Source organism: Siphateles boraxobius, unplaced genomic scaffold (genome assembly GCF_051911475.1).
Source record: "Siphateles boraxobius isolate OS27281-9 unplaced genomic scaffold, OSU_SipBor_1 5, whole genome shotgun sequence".
NCBI classification, from domain to species: domain Eukaryota; kingdom Metazoa; phylum Chordata; class Actinopteri; order Cypriniformes; family Leuciscidae; genus Siphateles; species Siphateles boraxobius.
The window spans coordinates 21,925,592-21,950,315 of record NW_027509141.1 but is presented as its reverse complement, the minus strand read 5'-3'; the positions used below and the strand labels follow the sequence as shown (position 1 = coordinate 21,950,315).

At 37.2% G+C, this 24,724-nt stretch overlaps 3 protein-coding genes across 3 annotated transcripts in view; 1 reads left to right on the top strand and 2 right to left on the bottom strand.

Annotated features, from left to right (window-relative positions):
* The window catches only part of fmoda (fibromodulin a), a 62,998-nt gene that overhangs the window by 4,038 nt on the left and 34,236 nt on the right, over window positions 1-24,724 (top strand). The gene's annotated exons all lie outside the window — the stretch shown is intronic.
* On the bottom strand, window positions 10,380-12,865 carry il19l (interleukin 19 like). Its single transcript, XM_077203264.1, has 6 exons — window positions 12,690-12,865; window positions 12,390-12,568; window positions 11,776-11,838; window positions 11,489-11,641; window positions 10,949-11,023; window positions 10,380-10,811 (listed from the first exon to the last, which is right to left on the bottom strand). Exons 2-6 carry the CDS (start codon window positions 12,546-12,548, stop codon window positions 10,728-10,730), a joined length of 534 nt encoding a protein of 177 aa, XP_077059379.1. The 5' UTR covers window positions 12,549-12,568; window positions 12,690-12,865; the 3' UTR covers window positions 10,380-10,727.
* On the bottom strand, window positions 15,571-23,152 carry prelp (proline/arginine-rich end leucine-rich repeat protein). The gene is made up of 3 exons (XM_077203263.1): window positions 22,484-23,152; window positions 18,318-19,300; window positions 15,571-18,240 (listed from the first exon to the last, which is right to left on the bottom strand). Exons 2-3 carry the CDS (start codon window positions 19,294-19,296, stop codon window positions 18,077-18,079), a joined length of 1,143 nt encoding a protein of 380 aa, XP_077059378.1. The 5' UTR covers window positions 19,297-19,300; window positions 22,484-23,152; the 3' UTR covers window positions 15,571-18,076.

Sequence of the window (24,724 nt, the reverse complement as noted above, 5' to 3'; positions counted from 1 at the left end):
ACACGGAAAAATGCATTGAATTTATTTATTAACAAAGTAATGTTTAAAATATACCAGTACCTGAATTAATACATTTATTTTAGAGTAGAGAATATGATTTATTTAAAAAAAAAAAAAAAAAAACGTTTAGTAACATATTTTAGGCAAAAAGGAAGGGGCAGGGGTAAGATCTGCCCTTGGGGTTCATGGTATGGTTTCATTTTAATGTTTTATTTCAAGGATATTTTTGTACAATTTTGGTGCTGTTGGGTTGCCGTTTGAAGTCTTATGTAAAAATATGGGTCCTGAAGAACCACTGCTATAACAGACTATGTAGGTTTATTAAAATAATCACACAGTTGTGCACCCTGTGCATGTCATTATGTAAATATGTATAAATGAATATGTAAAACAGTGAATGGCTCAACAGCTGCTCTGCTAGTTTGAGTTGTGTTCATAACTGTAGTGTCAGCTTTTTCATGACAGCTATCCCTCATGAGCTTGATTTTAAGGAAGTGGTATAATCAAGCATTAGAGACGTGTGCCATATAATGTGTACAGTTGCTGGGATAATAGCATTACATAAATCTCATTGACAAATAGTATAGCAGAGTGCGTGTACTATTCTGGGTTTGAAAGGTCATTAGATTTAGTGCAGCAGTGCAATCGTGATGCAACTTTGCTCATAGTCCTGGGAAGTTTTAGAGGAAGTGTACTGCGGATGTTCTTTCCCATTTGGTTAAGAGTGACCTACTGTATTGAACATTTAGTTTTGACCATGCAAAACAGATGTTTTGAAATGGTAGAATTTTTAAACCATTTAAACCATAATTTTAACCTTGTTTTGGATGACCCTGATGGCTGTGTTTTTAATACTGTAAATGACTTGCTGGTCATAATGTCTGCAGTGCTTTTCCTTTTCTTTTTTTTCTTTTTTTAAAATATAATTTTACGTGTTAATTGATCAGCAAGAACTAAAACGCAAGAAATTTCCTGTTATGCTGAGCTGGTTTCAGTAAATTCACTAATTCGTTTTTTTTAGCTGTTATGAAAGTGAATCATGAAATTCAAGCCAAGTCAGCTATGTATCGCACGTTTCTAGTACTATCATCAGAATGGAATAATTTATCTGTTTCACTGTCACTGGAAGGCTTTGAAATATTTGAATGTTGTGCGTGTATCAATGTTTCTCCATGACGTTAAGATGTCTCCTCTCCTACTAAGCACATCTCTTAATTTGGCAAGATTTTGTATCATTTACCCTAACATTGTATAATTGACTTAGCTTAGCATAGGATATTACAGTATCAACATTAACAGGTTATGATTGAGGTATTTATTTTGTAATGTTGCTCTATGAATATTAACTCTACCAAATCATAGTACAGTGAAAAACTATTGACTTTATAGCAACTAAACCACTTTTTGTAGTGTTTGTTTGTTACACAGATATACTATTCTAACAATTACATTTCATATCTGAAGGTGACAAAGAAGTCTATAGACCTTATTGGCATTTCCTGTTAGATTAATCAAACATTTATTTAAATATTTAATTTATTCAGTATTGTTGTATTTAAGTTGTAACACCCTTTTTAAAGCAGAATTTTGACTTGTGATTGATCACTTCACATTTTGGTGGCATATTTTATTATTATCATTAGTACGCAATTTGCATAAGTAAATATAGTAGTGCTATATTAAATTGGCTATCCTCCATCCTCATCCTCTCATGTAAAGATATTCATTAATCTAAATATCTCATATCCTATGCCAGCAAAACTCCAGCTCCAGTTTTGGAAACTTTAACACCATCATTGGCCAATAGAGGTCACTAATGAGGCTTGTGGAAAGTATTAAAATGCTAGACTGAATTAGGAATAGCATAAGTAGGGGTGTGCAGTGGAGTAAATATCTATGGTTGTTACAACCTGAAAATTATTCATATCTGTATTTTTATTCGGATAAAAATGAAAGTCCTGGAAGTTTAATAAAATGAATTGAAAGTTCATAAAATTACATGAGAAGCCAGTTTTAAATGTAGCCTATTTTTTCCCCTTCATTGTTTTATTTAACATGCCTTGTATAACTCAAAATAATAATTATAATAATCCTTATTATAATTGTAACATTTCTTTAAATATTTTATTTATTTAATCAGGGACATTACACATTAATAATACATAATGTCAAATGCGCCAGATTTAGCCACTGTCTAATTTTCATTCGTAGTCCCTTTTCTTCCAACCCAAAATGACAAAAGACTGTAAAAGCTTGACGTACAAAGATGGAAATTGCAGACTCAAAAAGAGAGACAATGTTAAAGGGTTAGTTCACCCAAAAATGAAAATTAAGTCATTAATTACTCACCCCCATGCTGTACCAACCCCGTAAGACCTTCGTTCATCTTCGGAACACAAATGAAGATATTTTTGATTAAATCTGAGAGGTGGATCACTGCTACATAGGCTGCCAGAGGGAATGAAACTTGACGGCCCAGAAAGTCATTAAAGAAAATGTTTAAATATTCCATGTGCCTACAGTGGCTCAACTATAAGTTTATCAAGCGACGAGAATACTTTTTTCCCGAAAAGAAAAAACATAATAACGACTTTATTCGACTATTCCTTTTCTTCCTTGTGGGCCTGAGACGAGAGTTCAAGAGATTTCCACGACGCATGCGCGAGAACTGAGAAGAGAACGTTCTTCTTCTAATACTTCTTGTTCAGTTCTCGCGCATGCGTCGTGGAAATCTCTTGAACTCTCGTCTCAGGCCCACAAGGAAGAAAAGGAATAGTCGAATAAAGTCGTTATTATGTTTTTTTTTTCGGGAAAAAAGTAGTCTCGTCGCTTGATAAACTTATAGTTGAGCCACTGTAGGCACATGGAATATTTAAACATGTTCTTTAATGACTTTCTGGGCCGTCAAGTTTCATTCCCTCTGGCAGCCTATGTAGCAGTGATCCACCTCTCAGATTTAATCAAAAATATCTTCATTTGTGTTCCGAAGATGAACGAAGGTCTTACGGGGTTGGTACAGCATGGGGGTGAGTAATTAATGACTTAATTTTCATTTTTGGGTGAACTAACCCTTTAAGCAATCTGCTGATGAAGAGGACAACGACGAACACACATTTGTCTTTAGAGCGAGTGACTGCCAGTTCTACAGTGTGCAACAAAAGGGACTAATGGTTGACACTGGTGCGACATCGCACGTTATTACGGACATTGAAAAATTAAGAAAGTTTGATGACAAATTCCAGCTGGAGAAAGACTACATTGAGTTGGCTGACGGGACCAGAGCGAGCAAAGTGGCGCTGAAAAGAGGAGATGTGGAGGTGTGTCTGATTGACAATGAGGGACAACAGGTGAAGGCGATTCTGAGGAGCGCGTTGTACATCCAATCCTACCCGCAGGACATATTCTCTGTTAAAGCTGCAACGACGAATGGAGCTTCGATCAACTTTTAACAAGGACGTGATGAACTCATTCACAAGAGCTGTACTAAATTTCTCATTCAAGAATACAACAGACTACTATCTGAACACTGTCAACGAGGAAAATGATAGTTGTAACGGATGTTATGACATTCAAACCTGGCATGAGATCCTCGGCCACTGCAATTATGATGATGTTTCCAAATTGCAAACATGTAGTTGAGGGAATGAAAATCAAGGGAAAGAATAAGATTGATAGATTGAATCTAACCTAACCTAAGATTGAATCTAACCTAAACTGTGAGGTTTGCACACAAGGTAAATTTGTTCATAGTAGAAACAGGGAACTTGACACACAAGCTAAGGCCGCACTTGAACTAGAGCACACAGATCTAGCTGGTCCTATTGACCCAGTAGCTATAGACAGTTTCAAGTATGCGCTGGCATTTACTGATGAGTGCTCTAATGCAGTGTTTGTGTATTTTCTAAAAGCTAAGAGTGACACTGAAAGCTACTGAATAGTTCCTCGCTGATACAGCCCCTTATGGGACTATAAAGTGTGTTAGATCAGACAACGGCACAGAATTTATGGCAATAGAGTTTGCCTCTATGAAGCAAGAACTGTATTCGACATGAGACCTCAGCACCATATTCACCCCATCAAAAAGGGGATTGCTGAGAGAAAATGGAGAACGCTATTTGAAATGGCAAGATGAATGCTCTTAGAGTGCAATCTACCCAAGATGTCGTGGACGTACTGTATGCTGTAATGACTGCTGAAGTAATTCGCAACAGTGCTACAATGGCAGAATACGGCAAACCCCAGGGGGTCTATGCTGTTAAAAACAATGCAGATGAGACCGAGGCATTCAAGGCCAGATATGTAGCAAAAGGCTTTAGTCAAGTGATGGGTGCAGATTACAAAGAGACTTTCTCACCAACAGCAAATATCACTTCAGTACGTGCTTTAATGCAAATGGCAGCACAATATGATTTTGACCTCCACCAGATGGATGTAAAAACTGCCTATTTGCATGCTTCAAATGACTGTGAGTTCCCTTTCGAAAGGGAACTCGCACTGTGTCGATTGACACATTTGGGAACGCCTCAGGCGTGACAGGTGTCTGAAATTACTATCAAATCACGGCAATCCTATTGACCGGCGACAGCTCATGTATCATTAACTGCGACCTGGAAGTATGTAAGGGCGCCTTGCAAACATGACATGACCGGGTGGCACACACGAATTGTGCGTTTCCTGTCTGGGGGAAGAGCACACACAGGCAGTTCTCGAGGGAGCTGTCTGTGCAAATTGTGAGCGTTTCTCTGTAAAAACGCTCCGCTCTCGTCTTTCTGTAAAAACGCTCCGCTCTCGTCTGGCCGTCTTCTCTCGTGAAGAGGGTTCAGCGCCTGAACCTCCTGACTCAGGACCCGCTCGTGCTGAGGAAGAGTGGCGACGTGCGTCATGGGGTTCTCAGATGGAGCTCACTGATCGCCTTGAGAGGGTTGTAGTCCTCTCAGACGATTCGGCGGCTGACGAGGGTGAGCTGCAGCTGGATGATTTTTCTCCTCCTAGTCAGGCAACGAGTGCTCTTCCGGACGAGCAGGAGATGGCTGATGAGGGTGGTGATAATCGGATAGATCCTGAATCCTCTCAGCCTCCCTTCCCCGTGTATGCTGAGCTGGTTGGTGTTATGGAACGCGCTGCGGGCAGGCTGAGGCTGCCGTGGCGGCTCGTTGGGGGAGAGATCGCTCGCGGTAGACTTGACGATCGGTTTCTCCCCGGTCATAAACCACCAACTCAGGTGAGCCTTCCATTTCTTCCCGATCTCCATACTGAGATCAAGAGGACATGGAAGAACCCATATTCTGCCCGTATCCACTGACATCAGCGGGGTAGTTTCGCTGATGTTGAGGGGATAGGAGAACGTTGGATAGGAGAACAATGCCGCCCATTGACGAGACGTTTGCGACAATGTTAATTTTGGCAGCCCTTTTTTATTTAGTCTTAGTCTTCATAATCAGACGAAAATGCTTATTGGTCACTTTAGTCATTTTGTCTTTCATAGTTTTAGTCTAGTTTTAGTTGACGAAAAGTCTTCGCATTTTTTGGCAACTTTTAGACATTACTTTTAGTCAAACTTCTCTCTAGGCCAATTCAATTAAGCTTATGAGAAATTTGAATCAAAGTAACAGGCTGTGTTGACATTGCACTCTTTAGCAGTAGCACTTGTTCAATTCTACAGATCCCTTTTCCTTAGTTCAGTGGTTCTCCAATATTTTAGAGTGCCAAACCCCCTGAAGCATTTAACGTCCTTCCGTCCCCTCTCTTCCACTGAGACTGCAGTCACACCTTTAATATTTGCCCCATTTAAATGATTTTTCCAGTTCATTTTTTACATTTATTAATACCTTTAAAAATAAAAATGCTTTAAATAAAAATGTTCAATAAATATGCAATGGTGTTAAAAAACATTTAATATTAGTGAAAATATTATATTAAAATCGCCGGTAGGCAGCAGTAACTCACTGTCTTTATGAGTGAGTCATCGAGTAATTCATTCATTCAGTAACGAAGCAAGTTGCTGTATTCGTGAACAGATTGAATCTCACGGTTCGTTCAAAGCCCCAGATTCACTGCTGTGTGCTGCAGTTCTGCTGTGGCTTTCGTCTTAAAATAGAGCAATAAGCCTACTAACAATACTGTATTAAATGTAATACATCACCTAATGTTACCCTTTTGTTTTTTTGAACTGTTGTATAAAATCAATGACACATTTGAAATCATGTGGATATTCGGGAAACATTGCATTCTTGCTCGTATAGCCTAATATGATCAACATTAAAAACACTGCTGGATATCAGCCTGCATTTTGATTGCAGGATTTAGACTCAGGTCGAGTGGATTTAGTCGCACAAACAGCGCATGCGGCTCGTGACAAAAAAAAACAGACGGAATGACACTTTAATTTAAGTAGAAAATCTGAAATGAAGATCACTGAACTCCAGGGCCCGGTTTTTCAAAAGTAATCCACTAGGATTTTGGATAACGGATTGGATCAAATCTTGAAAATGTTTTTTTCAAAAGAAAAAACGGATTAAATAATCGGATTAGATCATGTAATCTAATCTTGGTTTTGATCCGGATCAAACCTTTAGTTTGGGTTTTTCAGAACTTTTTTGTAGGATTTGGATCACTTTGATCCAAAAAATCTGGATTAAACTGATCCCATCAGGGGCCAGTTGTTCAAAACATTTAATCTGGATCAAAAAGATCCGGATTTGGAAATCCCATTTTTTCCTATTCAGGATCAGGTAATCCGTCTTACTTTTATGCCGGTTTTTCAAAGCAACATTGGACTGAATCACCCTGATCCAGATACACAGTTTTCAAGATTACCAAATCCGGATTACCAGTGCTCATGGGACAACATATCCTTTAGCTATGTAAAGAACAGGTAGAAGAGCCAACATGGAGTCACTGTAAATACTTCTTATTTTGAGACAAAACACAAAAATAACAAAAACATCCACTTCCATTCATAAATTTCTTTTATGACCCCTCATCTGAGCCACAACAAATAAAAAACAAATATACATTGTGGATATTTTGAAAACGTCTTAAAACATTTTTTTGAATGAGGGACTGACTGGACGTATAGTATGCAATTGTTAGAAATTATTTTTGACAGGCTCATCTCTGATGATTGTTTCTTTGAAATTAATATACGGTGATGAATGACAGAAAAATTGAATTATATTATTTTTGTTTGTTATTGAAATCTGTTTGGGGGATTATTTCATGGGGACAAGATCATTTTTATTTTTACTTTACTGAATAGCTCAATTGGTAGCCTATGTCTACTTTATCTACTTTATCACTGTTACAACGGTTACACAAGTCAAGTGCAAAATATAAATAAAAGTATATATACACTAAATGATACAAAAGTATTATTCGACCAATTTAAAAGTTTTAATACATTTTCTTCTTGGAATCCACCTTGAAATCCTACCCCCTGTTGGGATCAGGATAATACTGTTTTTTGGATCAAAGTTATCCAAATCATACTGACAAGTTTTGAACAACACAAACTGAAGGTTTGATCCAGATTAAAACTAGGACTGGATTCCATGATCTACTCTGATGTCAGACCCATTCTTTCCGATGACCAAAATCCGATCAGTTTACCTTTGAACAACTGGCCCCAGAAGGTTGGATTCAGCGTGGATTTCATGCCCAAAATGTAATGAAAACTTTAAAAATGTATCAAATAATACTATATTTGGATCATGCAGTATCTTACAAGATATCCTATTAATTCATAAGGTTTTATTTTTATTTGTTCATCCGTCAGGCTACAGTGTTTAGGTAGGCTTTTTACGTATTCAGCCTTTCAGTAGGCCTACAGCAAAGTAGAAAGAGTTTGGCCTCATAAAATAATCCAACAAACAAACGTCAAGATTGACCAAAAACAATAAATTTTATTCTGTCACTAATTGAGATATATATTCATCACAATCGAAAATATTTTTGTTTTTAGAATATTTATTAGTGATGCATGCAATGATTAGAGAATAACCAAAAAAATGCAAAGAATGGCAATCACTGATTTTTGAATTCCAAAACAAATCCAAATCAGAAATAGTGTCTAACTATTGCACGTCCTGTTTGCTCGTTCTGGCAGAATGCAGGAGGTTGGTTAGGGTCTCCAAGGGGCTCAGGTGCATCATTGTCAGCACAGAGAGGGACATTGCGCATAACCAACCCACTATTGCTTTGGCTAATTCACAGATTCTCGAACTACCAAATCACAATAGGGCATTCTGAGTAGAGCGAGCGGCGCTGAGCGGACGGAGCGAGCGGAGCGGAATCTTCAGAAAGGCGCTCTCCGCTCAGGAGGAAGTATTACCGCTCCGCTCCGCTCCGCTCACATGCTCTGCCATATACTGGTCACCATGAGTACTCGGCCTCCTGAGGCGGTCGTAGGCCTCTCGTGAGGCCTCCCAGTTAGATCAGCCCTTAGGCCTTTTCAGGCCTCCTCAGTGCTTTGAAACATAAGCGCTGGGTAGATCCGTGGTTCGAGCAGAGAAAAATAGGATTTCCGTGATTTGATAGTAATTTCAGACACCTGTCACGCCTGAGGCGTTTCCCAATGCGTCAATCGACGCAGCGTCTCGTTCCCTGTTCTCATCCAGGTGGATGCTACACATTGGTGGTGGTTGAGAAGTGCTATATAAATGTAACGAATTATTATTACTGTTGGCAAGGTCTGATTTCTGAGAGACGTGCAGAGACGGCACGCTATTTGTGATTGCACTTCTCTCATTTTATTAATAGTTTACACTCATTTATGGCTGTCACTAACGATTATTAGGGTAATCGAGTAATCGGTTGATTATTTTGATGTTTAATCGAGTAATCTGCCATTTTTTGATAAAAATAAACCTAAGCAAAGACCTAAGCCTTTAAAGTGACTTAAAATACATATAGCCTATATAATAACAATGAGGCAATAATATTTGGTTGAGGCAATAATATTTGATTTAAATCAAAAGTAAATAATATGGGTTTTATAGAACAACACTATTAAAATACATAATATCAAAAATTATCTTATGCATATTATGTACTATAAATACCTGCAAAGTGTGTCAATGGCCTGCTCTTGTTACACTTTAAAGCAGTATCAAGAATGTTTACTTAATCTTTCATATTTGGCCACTTCTTTGCGACTGGAATGCAGTAGCCACTGTAATTTCTTAAACAAGAATACGTGGACATCAAAACATGTAACCACAGAGCCAGGGTTTAAACCTTTATTTTGTCTGATTAACAGTTCACATATTTAGAAGCATGTTGATGTATTCTGCTGTGTTGGTGTAGGTATTTATAAATCTGAATAACTTTATGAGCAACCCAAACACGCAGCATATGCAGAGATGGAGTTTGAGAGAAACACATAACTAACACGCATGCAACTAATTAAAGCATGTAAACCTACAGCCAGGGCATGTAGGCCTATACGTTTTATTGAATTGCAGCCTTTGTGAATTCACAATAGCACTATGTCATAGTATGTTTTTAAATGGTTTTAATACATCATGCAGCCTTAGAAAATTGTCTAATAATACGATTTATGGATTTAATTTCGTCCATGGAATGCGCCACTTCCGGTATTTTGCCGGTTATTCAAGCGGGGTCAATTGCAATCGAGGATTTCTTTTTAAATCGAGTTCTTGAATTTAATCGAAGAATCATGACAGCCCTAGACTCATTCACTTCACACACTCATTATAACGTTATTGATATTAGAGTTTTATGTAGGTTAGAATATTGTTTTCCCCTGGCTCACCTTATCCAGCAAACATGAGGAGTGACTGTGTCTGCCAAATATTTTTCCTATTATTTGGTAGAATTCGTTATTTGTTTATTAACGCTTTTTTATTATTCCACCATATCCCTAATAGTAAGCACACTAGCATAATAGCTGTACGTGCCCTATTGTTTTCTTCTGCTATTTCTAATCATGGTCAAATGCTATTCTGAATTCAGCCATACAGCAACATTTAACAGAAGTGTTGTGTGATTCACTTTTCCCCGCCTTTCTTGATACTGTTTGTGCTGTGAGGACTCTCTATTAAGAATGAAGTCAGAATTTGACGTGGTATGACCTTAATATCTTCGTCTGATATGAGTAGTTGTGAACCCGGTAGCTAAATTGAAAGTCAGTGATAAATGCTGTTTGTGTTTTGCAGACACCTGCTAAAAAGGTGATGAGTGATGAAAAAGAGAGATGACGTGTTTAAACTTTAGACTGCAGCGGTTTTAGCACGGACATGACAAGATAATGGTTACTTTTACTCTGACGTGGTGAAACTCCACAACGAGTTTTTGAGTGATTTCTTATAATGCGTCTCAATTAATCTGAATAGATTTTGTGGTATAACAGGAGATGCACAATAGTTTAAAAATATCTTTATTTTATACATTATTTTTATAAAGACATAAATACAATAAAAACAAATATATTCAAAATGCAGATCACAAACTGACCTTAAAGGTCTACTTTGCAGCATGACATTTATACATCATGCAAATATGCTTAGAAATATGGCCCATAAACAAATACTGAAAAGTAATTCACAATGAAAGTAATTCCGTTATTCCAAGACATATCTTTTCCAGAATGTAAATCCATGTTTTTAAAATCAAGTACAGTAGTAAAGATTCTTTATTCTTGAATCTATGCAGCTGTTTATGCTTTAGAAATATAATAAATATTGAGCTTCACTTAAGTTTGGTTTTAGTCAGTGATGTTGGAAACTTTCTAGCCATTCAAGTAGTGAATCCAGCTCTCCGATAGCCTTCACGGCTCCTGCTGCCTGATCAAGCTGGGAGACAAAAAGAAAGTTTCATTGATTTTCATCATAATTAAAGAGTGTTAAAAAGTCTGAAAAAATCTGTGAAGGTCTATTGTTTGTGTTTGCAGGCCTAGTTATTATGTCTCCTGTTGGTGTATGTCTCTTACCTTCTCATACGTAGTTTGAATGCCTGTGAATTTTAGTCTGGCATCTACACTGCACTCACAGTGTGCATTAGCATGCTTTTGGATAGACAGAAAACATCACATGGTTAAGTTAATCTGCCAAAAGCTTTCAAAGAACATCTCTATCTGTATTCTTGTGCTTACAACAGCCCCACCAATATTCTACAGTACACTTGTATTCATATAAAATTGCTTATTTATTTATTAGTAACCAACCCCTGCACTTTCACAGACAGGTATGTAGGTCACAGTCGGTACAAGGGAAAAAAATAGGTTTCACAAAATATTGTAGTTTACAAGTTTTTAATACTAAGCAATGTTTTAGTCAAAGACCTTATTTTGGGATTTCCGATGCCATTCAAATGCCCAAAGAAGGTCTTTGGCCTTGACCTTTGTAAAAATATTTGCGAGTTACGACAGTATGCGGGACTTTTCCCATTTTTTTCCAGTCTTACTATTGCTACAGTTTGAAAAACATCTTTTAACTTTAAGTGGTGTCTTTGTCTAGTATCTTGTACTTACACACACTTTCAGGTCCTTGGTGATACTGAGGAAGGAGTTGGCCAGGACGCTGGTGGTTCTGCGATGTAGGGAATGACTGCTGGTGTAGCTGATAAAGACCTTATCCATGTAAAAGTCTAAGAGCTGCCTGAGGAAACAGCAGCTTTCTGTAGCCTTATAAGGGGAAGACACATAATTCACAGATTTTTTGATAGTCTTAGAAATATATGGCACATTTTAATTGATCAGTTTATTATACAAAGGTTATGATGCTACAGGCGCTGCAAAAAAACTTTCAAAAATGTTACCTGTACACTGTTCATTACATCTTTGCTAAGTAATCTGATTCCCTTGTGATTATCTCCAGTAATCTGTCAAAACAAAAGATATTCTCAGATTGCATTACACTGTAATCACTACATAACCTCAAACCATAGGCGCAATAAAAATGAGGCCACTTTAAAAACAGCTTTGTTTGATTTTGCTTGCATGTACATTGTTTTGCTTTGTTTTTGCCAGGGATATGATTCGTCACCCTGACTAAGTGCTGAACAAATTGCCAGGAGTTTCCACTGAGGTATTCCTTTTGTTCATTTTTCCTTTGTCATGCTTAAAAGTCATTGGCATATTAAACTCAGAACTGAAACAAAAAAGCATGTCTTGCCACATGCTGTTCTTTTGATCTAGACATGCAGAGTCAAGAATGAAATAGCTAAAATGAATCAATAACCTGTTGGTTGACATGTCAAACCTGTCAAGAAAGCCCATTGACATCACCATTGACGTCATTGTTATGGTGGGAAATTGACATGGCACTATTTGTACATGTTTAGAATGCATCAAACTGCTATCAGCTATTTTAACAGAAGGAAATGCTGCCTGAAACTAACACGTCTAAGCTTAAGACTGTAAGCGTGCTTACCATGCCTTGACGAATGTGCTGGAAGTGGTGCCTGAGTTCGTGGGTGTGAATGTTCACTTTACAACTGCCCAAGTGAAGCCTCCGACCCTGGGCCGAGTCCCATAGACAACAAAGCATGATGCATACAAACACACTATTTATAATAAACAAGTCCTTCATTATGCTTCTGACAATTTAGCCTGGGAAATGAAGAAAAGACAGTCAAACATAACCTTGCATATGTTACATAAAATGATATTTGTATGAGCTTTATCAGTCTGTTCTAGGATAAAATATATGCTATATGTTATGCTATGTTACCTAGTGATGTCCGAGGAGTGTTTTCTTCATAGAATGATGTGCACCTCTTCATGGTGATGGCAGGTGCTCTTATAGTGGGACAAGAGGGGAATTTCGACAGGTATTCCTTGATTTTCTTCTACCTCCCATTACAGTAAGAGGAAGTGAATGTCTTTGCAACATTTTTGAATTCATCACTATGGGAATTGACATGAAAGGATGAAGGACTTCAGTTCAAACAATTACTGACATGCATAATGTTGCAATACCTGTAGTAGCATGTTATACTATGTAGTTTAGCAATTATGTTACTTGGTAATATTGGGGTTGGTAAGATTTTTTAATGTTTTTGAAAAAGGTTTACTAATGCTCACCAAGGCTGTATTTATTTTTGATCAAAAATACAGTAATGTGATGGAAAAGCTTACAGTTTGTGATGGCAAAGCTGAATTTTCAGCCAGTCTTCAGCGTCACATGACTCTCCATTTATATACACTTATGAATTATAAGCTATTTCATTACTAATGAGGAAGAAAGACCAAACTACTTTTATCCCCTCATTTGGTTATTCTTTTTTTAGCAGATATGTTAAGGCAGCTGAGCTTACTGTACACTTGCCGCTGGGACAGTCCCTCTGCGGCCGCCTTGGGTATTAGGGGCTAACATATTTGTCACTAAACCATTATCTCTACATCCTTGCATATGTTCATTTCATCTGATAAATGCTGACAGAAACGTCAGAGTTTCCTTTTCAATCAACTGTCTTTTTTTTTTTAAACCTTCAAGCGCAGCATACTTTTAACCAAATTTTCTCTTGTGACCAAACATGAATTACAGTAGTAGCCTATTCTTTCTTTCTTTTTTGTTTTGTTTTTTGAACGGGACAGCAAGTTTCTTCCTGACATAGTTGTGTTATATGACAATGTTTTTTTACTGATCATTTCATAATCAAGTGACCAGCATTGTTCTAACTTTTGAAAGTATACACCCCATTGCCCAGAAGAAAAAATTTCTTTCATCATTTCTGGCACTGTTAGACGGCATTGGTAGGAAATAAGTTCAGATCTTCCTTGCTCTGCTTCCTGATGCTGCAAGCAGTTTGTTTTATTTTTGTCCTTTTCTTTAAGGGTTTGCTAATCAAACCTGTCTGTGAAATACAATTAACTGTCTGTCATATGAGTTCTTTGCACAGCAAGGAAATGAATACGTGAAATACTTGTTTGATTCATTGTTTAAAATATGAAGATGTTGAAACACTAAATCATTTACAACCAGTGAACAGGAAGAGAACTAAAACATTTGTAATAATTGTAATAATACAACAAGGAACTTTTTTTTATATGTCACTCATCACTAACATCACTAATAGGCTACTCCGTCACTTCTGGTCATACAGATAAGTGTTTTACATCATTCGAAACTGTTAAGTGTGTACTTTTATTTGTGTAGACTCACAATTAAAATAAAATGTTTTGCTTTTCGCAAAATAAAACAAACGCGGTCTGCCATCTCTCTCTCAATGAAATCCATTCTGCCCACGGAAAGCGCACAGCATTCAAAGGCAAATTGTGAGGCGATCCATGCAAACAGATTCAACGCCCGCATCAACTTGAAAAAACGCATCAGTTTAGTCGTTCTGAGACACGGTGAGGAATAATGATGGAAGAATATGAATCCTGTATCTACGTGTCTCTATGTGAATGAATTGCGCAGACGCACGGTTTCCTTTATTGGCTTTTTTAGGATGCTTATCATGCTAAATATAGTTTGGACACATTACTGTTTAAATGAATGTTTTTGAAAGAAGTCTCTTATGCTCATCAAGCCTGCATTCATTTGATCAAAAATACTGAACAAATGGAGCAATATTGTGAAATATTATAACAATTTTAAATAAGGATTTCTGTTTTAATAATACTGTAAAATAGAATTTATTTCTGTGATGCAGAACTGAATTTTCATCAGCCATTACTTATTCATCAAAGAGCCCTGAAAAATGTATCACAGGTTATTAAAAAACATATTAAGCAGCACAGCAGTTTCCAACATTGAAAATAAATCAACATATTAGAATGATTTCAGAAGGATCATGTGGCACTGAAGACTGGAGTAATGGCTGATGAAAATTCAGCTTTGCATCAGAGAAATAAATTATATTTTAAAGCATATAAAACAGAACATCATTATTTTGGCAAGTGTGACGTTCACTTACATATTTGAACAGGATTTGTTTCTAGGTATAACTGTGTACTCAAAATGTGCCTTTGACTCTCATTTATTGTTAACTATATTCTACGTAAACTACAAATATATTTATTTTGTCCTCACATTCTTTCTTGTAGTTCCCTCTCATATACCTGTAGACTGAAAGGCTCATTATGCGGATCATTGTCTTCACAGGTGCGAATCACAGAATTATTCATGATCATTCACGCCTCTTTGCATATGGTCTTTGTAAACAAAAAGTGTCTCACAAAATTTAAATCAATATATTGTTTTATGTGAGTGAGTGGGCAGGATGACACATCATTTTGAAGCAAAAACATAGGCTACAACATCCAATACTCAAAAGTCTCGAGGACACATATTTAGTATGTGTTTTGTGGTCTTATCTCAGTGACTTAATTTCTTTGTTTTTTCGATAACCATCCATAAATGTTATTATCTCAAAAATAAATATGTACATGTTCCTCACATATTATGGTAGCCCAGTTTGTGCTGAATACAGTGTAATGACACCTTTGCCATTAATATGTTTATAAACAACTGAAAAAAGCACTAATGTCAGGGAATGTCAAAACCTCTCCAGGGCCTCAAAAACACCTTAGACCCCAGAGGAATATTTTGAGTTCCATATGTTTCCACTTTGTTGCTGTACTTAAATAAATTTTTCAAGTATCTGTTCTTTATATGAGTATTTTTATTTTGGGAAACTCTTACTTTTCACTTCACTACATTCCAAAGCATAATATCATACAGTTTACTCCACTACATTTCATAAAAACATGTCATTCCTTGTTATTTTGAACTTGTCAACATTTCACTTATTCAATCTTTGATCCGGTCAGAGCGAGTCTCCAGTTATCAATTCACTAAATTCACAAGTTTGATTAAAAATGAGCAAAGAACGGGATCCTCGGAGCTTGAGTGTGCGTGCGACTGGTAAGTTACTAACGGCGAAATTTAGGATTCATTATTGAAAATGAAAATCATATTCAGGTCCCAACTATGTAATAAATGTGCTGTAAAAGGGCAAATGACAATTCATAATAATGCTTTTTCCTGTGAGCTTTTTGATTTTCTATGGCTTTTCTTTGCATAGTAAAATAAATCCTGTAGCTGTAGCAGGATCTTCATTTATACATGGATTTAGAATATGCAAATTGGCCTCGCCTCCACTTACTCACACCAGCTTATAGATCCACTCGGTCAATTTTAATGTAGGAAACACTGCACAATGGGAAGTGGAAATACTGGTTTAATTCAGCAATAAGTTTATGTTTGAACCAGAAACTGATTCAGAATAAGAAGTAGCAGAGTGAATTATACAGGCTCAGCTACAAGTCGAAGCCTGAATGGAAATGCATTTTATGTATGGTTCTTTACAACGTCGGACACATAACGGTAATTAATATGTTATATAATATGTATCCTTAGAAACACTTTGAACCACTTAAAACGTCAGTAGAGAAAGGCATTTAGTTTATCATATACATCATATACATAATTCACCTGCTATATTTTGCTAAATGTACACAATTTTTCATATCAACAGAAACATATACCAGGATAACCTGGCTTCTCTTAAGGCTCCCCTGCTTTGCAACAGAGTTAAGGACATGCTAAAGCCAACCTGCTCTTTGATGTGATTGGTTACAAGGTAGTTTGTGACGTCAGAAACGCTGGCAATTTCAAACAGCGATTTTCTTTCTTCACTGCAGTTTTAAGGAGAATATCTCTGAAGGCATATTAAAAATACCACATAGACAAATAACCAATAGTAAAGACTTAATTTTTTACCTTTGGGAGTCTTCAACTAAGTCTAGTGTTTTCTTCTCAAAAATATTTGAAAAAATAAAACATTTTCCCTATATTTTGATGGTTTAAACAAACTTTAGGGTCATTCAAAACAAAAATCCACTTCAGACATCACTATTGGCCAATATTGTATAACATGATTAAACAATAAAACATTAGTACAGTCTGAAAACATTCCATATCATATTTGAAAACAGTCAGCAAGTATTCGTAATGTTGTGAAAACAAAAAAAGTTAATTTCTAGAGATGCTAATAGTATTTTGTGCAATATGTGTTTCTTGATCTAAATGAAAGTGTTTGAATCTTGAATCTTATCACAAAAGCATTTAGAGATTGATTTACTCAATATAATGTACTGTACATGATAACAGATCCCACAAGATGTCGCTATAGACACAATTTTATTTTGTGCCTGGTACATTTGACTTTGGAAAAGTTTTTTGAATGTGTACTAAATTATTCACTAAATCTTTCTTCTTGTCTGGTTTTATTAGGGCCCAATCACAGATGGTGCAAGAGTCCTATTGGAATTGCTCCATTTATTATTGTTATATTGTATTTTCATGTTATGTGAAGTGTGGAATATAGCAGGTGCATTATACCATTGCAGTGACAGAGTCTACTTTCAGATAGCATATGTCAAACTACAATGTGCATATGAACGACATAAAAACCATATAGAATGATTCAATTAGCCTATTATTTTGAAAAACCCTTATTGAAATCCTTTGAGAAATCCTTTTGGGTCTACAATATTATGTTGTTGTTTCTTTTCTCTTTTTTAAAACAAGTATGTTCAAATGGAAAAAAAAATTCTATACATATTTATTTATATAGAGATATTGACAAGTTGAAGGCAGGACTACACACAGTACTTTAAAAACACAGGCACATTAAGGACATTTTCAACTACACAGTAGTTACATTATTCCCCTGTTTATCATTCTTTTCATCATATCTCTAGTCTACCCCTATAGACAATATACTACTTCCTGTTTATTTATTGTAACTACACTTGTTGTCTGTAGCACAGTACGTCAGTTAATGTACCTTTATTTTTAGGGTTGAATTAATTCCACTCACAGCCATTGCTGCTGCTTCTGCTCTGTATAATCACAAAGAAACGTTTAATGCAGAATACTCATGCTCAGTTGTATTCAAGACAGAAAGTTCAATAAATATGATGCATTGAAGGTTTTAAGGTTACACACTGAAACATTCCCGAACATTAAAACAAATGCATTGCCATTTGTTGTTAATTACTTACATGTTTTCTATGGTACTGTTTGATTCAATCAGTACTGTCAAGTAGACAGGAAGGCCTGATTGTGCGCAGGCATGCATAAATCGGTTCATCACTCATGACATCCTATATTACTATAGCATGGAGGCGTGTGAAGCACATTATGACATCAAAGGGCACAGGGGGACTCAAGTGATTGCCATCCAGACGCAGGTATCTCAGTTTGGGTGCTCCGTTTTCATCGTGCATGTTGTGAGAGTTAGTGGGGCAGATCTCGGTGCCATTTATACCTGCAAAGACAAGTAAATGTGTTATTTTTTTTGAAAAATTTCTGTGGCACAATACATTTTTTTTATTAAGTACATACTCTCAATGGCATTGTTGTTGAGGTGAAGTTGCTCCAGTTCGGAGTTGAACAGTGGAACAGTGCTCAGCTGGTTATGGGCCAAATGCAAATCCAACAGTGAGCTCATGTTGAACACCATCTTTGGAAGACCTTTGTCACTAAGCTGGTTGTAGTTAAGTCTCACAAAGGCCAGGTGTGCAAAATCCTTGAAGTAGTCCTGTGGAATCTCCTCGATGTTATTTCTGTCCAGGAATAGTTGGAGGAGGCTGTTGGGTATATTCGCAGGCATCTTCCGTAGGATGTTGTGGGCCAAATTGAGCTGAATCAAGTTCTTCAGATCTTTGAAGATGTTCTTGCCCAAGCTGCTGTCACTGATCCTATTGTGATGCAGATCTAGTAGCGCAAGATGTTTCATCTTTCTGAACGCTCCAGGAGGGATCTTTGAGATCTGGTTACGGCTGAGTCGAAGCTGCTCCAAGCCGACGGGCAGGTCGTCAGGCACCTCCTTTAGCTCGTTCCTCTGCATATAAAGGTAAAGGAGGTTTGGCAGCTTCTCAAACACTTGTTTCTCCACCGAACGGATGCGGTTGTTTCCCAGATTGATCCACTTAAGCTCAGTGCAGTTGTTAAAGGAGTCTGCGTTTACTTGATTAATGTAGTTGTTCTGTAGGTACAGGTAGTGGGTTCGGAATGGAATGATCGGGACCTTTCGGAGATTGCGGTTTTCACAGTACAGGGCATTTGGGTAAGATGGTGGGCAAAAACACTCTCTGGGGCAGTCTGAGAATTCAGAGGGAGGGCCTAGGATCGGAGGGGGAAAATCTGTGGGTTCCTGGGGTTCGGGCTCCGATTTTGGAGCAGGAGAGGATGGTTTCTTGGGGGCAGGAGGTTTCTTGGTGGTAGGTGGGCGGACAGGCTTTGGTTTTGGTTTTCGTTGCCCACAGACATCCGTGATTAGAAGAAGGACAAGAAGAGAGCAGTATGCAAGCCCAGCTTTCATGGTCCTGAACAGAGAAGCAGCAAGAAAAAATTGGCATTTTGATTTATTTGTGCTGATTAGGGCAATAATATAAATTCTTTCAAAAATAATGATTGTTTAAAGTAACATTTTCATTTATTGCCAACTTAAGAGCACAAGAAGATAACATTTAAAATTAAATTAATTTTAAAAATGTTAATATTGAAAATGAAATAATTAAGAGTAAGTTATTTGAATTTTTTAGTCATATTGACTTCACTTGATTGCATACTTTGCTATCTTAGAAAATCAAGAGCACAGTTTGAAACGCTGATATTAAAAGAGACTCGTGTGAGGTTTCTGGGATCTTTGGGGTCTTTTTTGGGTAAAGAATCATAAGAAGATGAGAAGAAACAACTGAAATATTAAAGATACATATTTTGTGTTTTTTATTGATATCTTGATCATGGACTGGCATTACTCAGCCACAGACTGTAAGTGTTTTTTTTTTTTTTTTTTTTGCTGTCGTCTTTGACAAAGCATGCAGTTATGTAACTTTCCAGTTTGGCTGGATTATTATGACTTCTACAGACTCCCAAAAAAAAAAAAAAACCCACTCTGGATTTACAGGTTTTCTGCACACGGCTGCGATAAAGACTCTATTGTGCAATGCAAGACCTAGGAAAGAGTGAGTCTTAATGAGGGAAACAGACTAAACACCCCGGGGAGCTTGGAGGAAACCAATGTCATAGTGTTGCTATGCTATCTTCACCACTTAGAGTTGAATTGTTGATTGGTGGAACACGAAAAAACATGACATCATTTCTTGGAGGATTAAATAAATCTAGAGTAGCTAACCCGCTCTGCCAAAAGTGTTTTTCAAGATGTTTGTCTTTAGTTTATAATTTATTAGTTCATAGGCAAAGCAGAGTATAGAGATGATGAGCAATGTTACAAAAATGTTTTTCACATAGTATGAAAGACAAATTTTTTAATGGAAGATATTTTTTTTTTAATAATTGTGATTGTGTATTTTAATAATTGCAGAACAATTGGATGCCAAAATTCAAAATTAGGTCAAGAGAACCAACATGCTTATTTAATTTAATATAAATAATAAATTAAATCAATATTTAATTTTCAAAATATTTAGGAAAATTATATATTATGTTATATTATTTATTAATAAACACCTTCATCAGGCCAAACTCTCTTACAGAGGATTCTTCATCTGCTTCTTAACTCCTTTAAGAATGACTGCTACCAAAGCTTCAACAATTCAATATAAGTCTTTGCTGGACTTTAACTTTGCAGGACCTTTAACCCTATCCCCTTTGAAACATGTTTTAAAGCAAGAACTGCTCATTTTAGGTCACATCTGTTTTGGGGTTATGTCTGAACTTTGACAACATCAAAATATGTTAATTTAGCTTTTTAGGCCTTTCTACTGTGAAGTGCCGTGTCTTTTAGATCACTAACTTGCTGTGTTACCTAACTGTGCTTCAGCTTCCATTTTTAGAGAAGTGTCCAGATGTTCTCTGATACAAAGCAGAATGTTCAAGTTTTAGTTGCAGTTCAGCCATTTGGATGTTTTCCAGGGTCCTTGTGATTTCATAAATGATTTGAAACCACTCATAGAAATATTTTGGTGGGTTGGCTAGTGGGAAGTGATCTCAAGTTGAAGATTATTGTTCCTACTACAGTCCAGTGGGAAAAAAATTGCTTTGAAAAATAAACAGACTGATAAATTTCAACATCTTATTTCTAATTTGAGCTCCCTTCAGGAATTTTGTTTGATTGTTCTTTTATACTGCTCCTGGGAAAAACTTTGTGCTGGAAACTTAATGGTAAAAATGTGTGAAATTTATTGAGCAGTGTTTGTAATTGGGCTAATAAACCTATTAAAATAGTTAACCATTATAATATTTTCTACACTGGGTTTCTATTATCTAATATTACATTTGAGTTGATCAAATCGGTCAAGCCCTAAAAACATGTCAGTTCAACTCCATTGTTTAGCCTAGAGGAATCGTTTCACTAGAGAAATTAATGTTTTATAAATCCTATGCAGAGACTCACACCAATGGAGCACAAAACATGGAGCAGTGCAGTGGGTCTGATGGATGATCGCAATCAGATGTTTGGCTTAAAGTGTCTGGCTGGGTGTCAGCTGCATGGTCATGGAGACCAGGCAGCAGGGCCTGGGCTACGGCATGCCTGCTTTAGGTGGGGTGCAAATGATATTGCCCTTCTATCTGGCCTTTGAGGGAAACTTAGATTTTAATCAGAAATATTGAAAAGCAAAATAATATTTGTGACCATATAAGGAGATTTGGGTCATTACTAGGCTTAACACAAACTCATAATAACAAAAACATGTTATGAGTCAGTGCTGGCAGGACTCAAAATGGGAGGGAACTGATTGTTTTAAATTTGGTTAGAGGTAAAAAAAGACAAAAGAGGTCTCTTGGATATATCATTTCTGTATCAAGAGAATAATAGTTTTGCCTAGAAATGGATCAAACTAAAAGCATTACAGGTCTGCTTCCCAAGCAGTTAATATGATTAATGAAAATGTAGGAATAAATCAATGAAAAAGCTTCCCCAGACATATCATGTGTAGGATGGCTCAGTTTGATGGATGTAACAGATGCTAATGGGACTCACTATAGCCAGAATCTGCTTTATACTGTTGGGTATTTTTATCATTTCAACTTGTTTCTGACATCTTAAAAAAACACAGTAACAAGACTTTGATAGATCTGGTCAAGGATAGACCTGGACAGGTCAAAAGACAGCTGAACCATGTATATTATATATGTATATTTTATTATATTATTTATATACTATACATATTACAGTCAAGGGAACTTTAACATTTAAGAAGTATTAACAATGAGAACAAAAAGCTTGCAAGGAAACATCTACCTGTTTTAGCATTGTACTCAGATATGTTAATGCAGAAAATCTGGACATTAAATAAACCCTAAGAAATATTTGCAAGAGTACTGAAAGGTAGTGAATGAACAGCCAATGTAATCATGCCATTATTTCATAAGCTTTAAGGGAAAAAAATAAACTTGGCTAAATAGACGTTAGGACTAAATAAATGGCTACATTAATGTTCCATTTCTTGCCAGTATTAACATATTTTCTGATCAGTATATATGTTGCTAGTCTCCTTTGAGACTGATTTATGGCTATTTTGAAGAAACAAAGCATTTCTTACCTGTTGCTGGTTCCTGCCCTCGTTTGATGAATCCTCGAGCTGTCACTTCACTCTCACAGAGTTTTGCTCTCCCACCTAGCTTTCTCCCCCTCTCTCACTCAGTTTCTTTCCCCCTCTTTCCTCCGTACTTCCCCTGTTCTCCTCTGCTAAACAGACTGCCTATTGGGTCATTCCCTCTTTTCCTTCTGAAGGTCAACAATTCTGTCTCCCTGCCCCGCCTTCTGGGAAAGTGCCTTAAATTAAATCAAAACGTCCATCCCATAACACCAGGATCTGTTCTACCCTGCTGTACACACTTAATGCATGTGAATAAGTGTTTATCAAGGACTACAGGGCCGGTGGGACAGGGTGGAGACCGATGCAGAGACCGTGGGGTCAACATTGTTTCCAGCACCATCCTCTGCCTTGTCACGCGGATCCTTGGGATACTTAATCAAAATCATGTTCTTTTTATTTAGTTTAGAACAACAGGGTACTTGACAGCTTATTAATCTTTTCTTTTTTTAAGTTAAAAAAATATTGTGTGAGTTCACTTATTTGGGATTGTCTGACTTTAAGTGCATTAGGTTTTTAGGTAATTTCTCTCACATTTTTCTTTCCTCTCTTTCCTGTGCTTTTAGGCCCATGAGTGTTTGTGCCTTATGCAGTGAGCTCCAGCTGCAAAGCAGTGGTGAGAAGATGTGCAATACATAGTTCTTAATCCCAGAGAAACCTGTTTCTTCCTCTATCCGCACACACATTTGCTCATTCATACCATAAAGTCAGACCCACCCTTATATTATAAACCCGAGAGAACTTCAACATCTGGAGTAGCAACATCTGTGAAATATGGTGTTTCAGAATTTTAAGTCTGAAGAGATCCACATAGCCAGTTACATGTTTTAAAGGGACTGTTCAGTGTTATCTTCCTCTGAGATCTATGGCGATGTCCTAGATATGCACATTTGGCATAAATGAGAATCATGCAGTTGTGGTATGTAATTGTGGTCAGCCTCATTCAGGGATATACTGGAGTTCTGAATCAGCCTAGGACATATACTGGCTCATCATAACCCACCAGAAATACCCCCCCCCCCCCACCCCCCATATTAGCTATCACATGCACATAATAATAATTATAACTAGAATATACATTTACTGAAGAAAATGTGAGTGGGTGCTTGCAGTGGCAAAACTCGCCACTCTGTTGCTAGGATAGATGCTACAGTGTTGTACATGATTGTATAAGAGCCAACCACCATGTTTGTACGATGTTGTGGAGCTGAAATATGGCTTCTAAATGTTACCATGGTGATATTTACAGACTGTTTCCCAAAAGAAACAAACGAGCCAACCCCCATCTCTATATGATGTTCTGATGCAGAGTTATAGGTCTTGCTAAACGGTTGATAGGGTACTCTGTTTGGTTGCTATGAAATTGCTTGGGAGCTGCCAATGATGAAACTCCAAAGGCTGCTTGTCAGTGTGAATGATATAAAGCAACTGCCATGCCTCTGTGACATTCAGAATGGAAGATATTCCTCTTTGGATTTTGGTTGCTAATGTGCTCGACAGTGGTTGGCAGGGTGGGGCTAGGAAGTGTTCATGATTGGCTGTTTGCTGCCTCGAGTCAAACGAGTCCACCCTCATGTTCTTCTATCTAAAGATATCCCTTTGATCTCTTTCAATGGACGTCTATGGAACGTGTTGCTATGGTGCTCTAAATGGTTGCTAGGGCGTGGCTTGATAGCTTCACAATGATCCTGAGAGGCTGATTGGTTGTCTGAGTAAAATTAGCACACCCCCATGTCTCTATGACACTATGATCCAGAGTTATGTTCAATACAAAATCCCTATGCAATTTACCACACTAGGAGAAACGCATGCATTTCATTGGCCGTCCTACACCATAGTAAGTCAATGGGGTAACTTTGGGCAGCTCCTGCCCCCCAGGGGTGCAACTTTTATCCCATTGTGAGCTATGTTCTTACAGAGCCCTGTCAGCCTCTTCAAATGTGGTAAATTACACGTTTCTGCGAAATCCTCGCTCTGAGCTATGACTTTTAAAAGTTTTTCGCAATGTTAAGTCTATGCGTTTTTTTTGGCCCATTTTTGGCCCGCAGGGCAAACATTGTACCCCTGACCGCTTATAAAAGTCATAGCACTCCTCTCTTAAATAGGCCGCATGTTTTGACACTTCATTCATGGGTCTGTGACAAAACCTGCGGGAGGAGTAGCGCAACCGAAAAAAAAGTGGAAAAA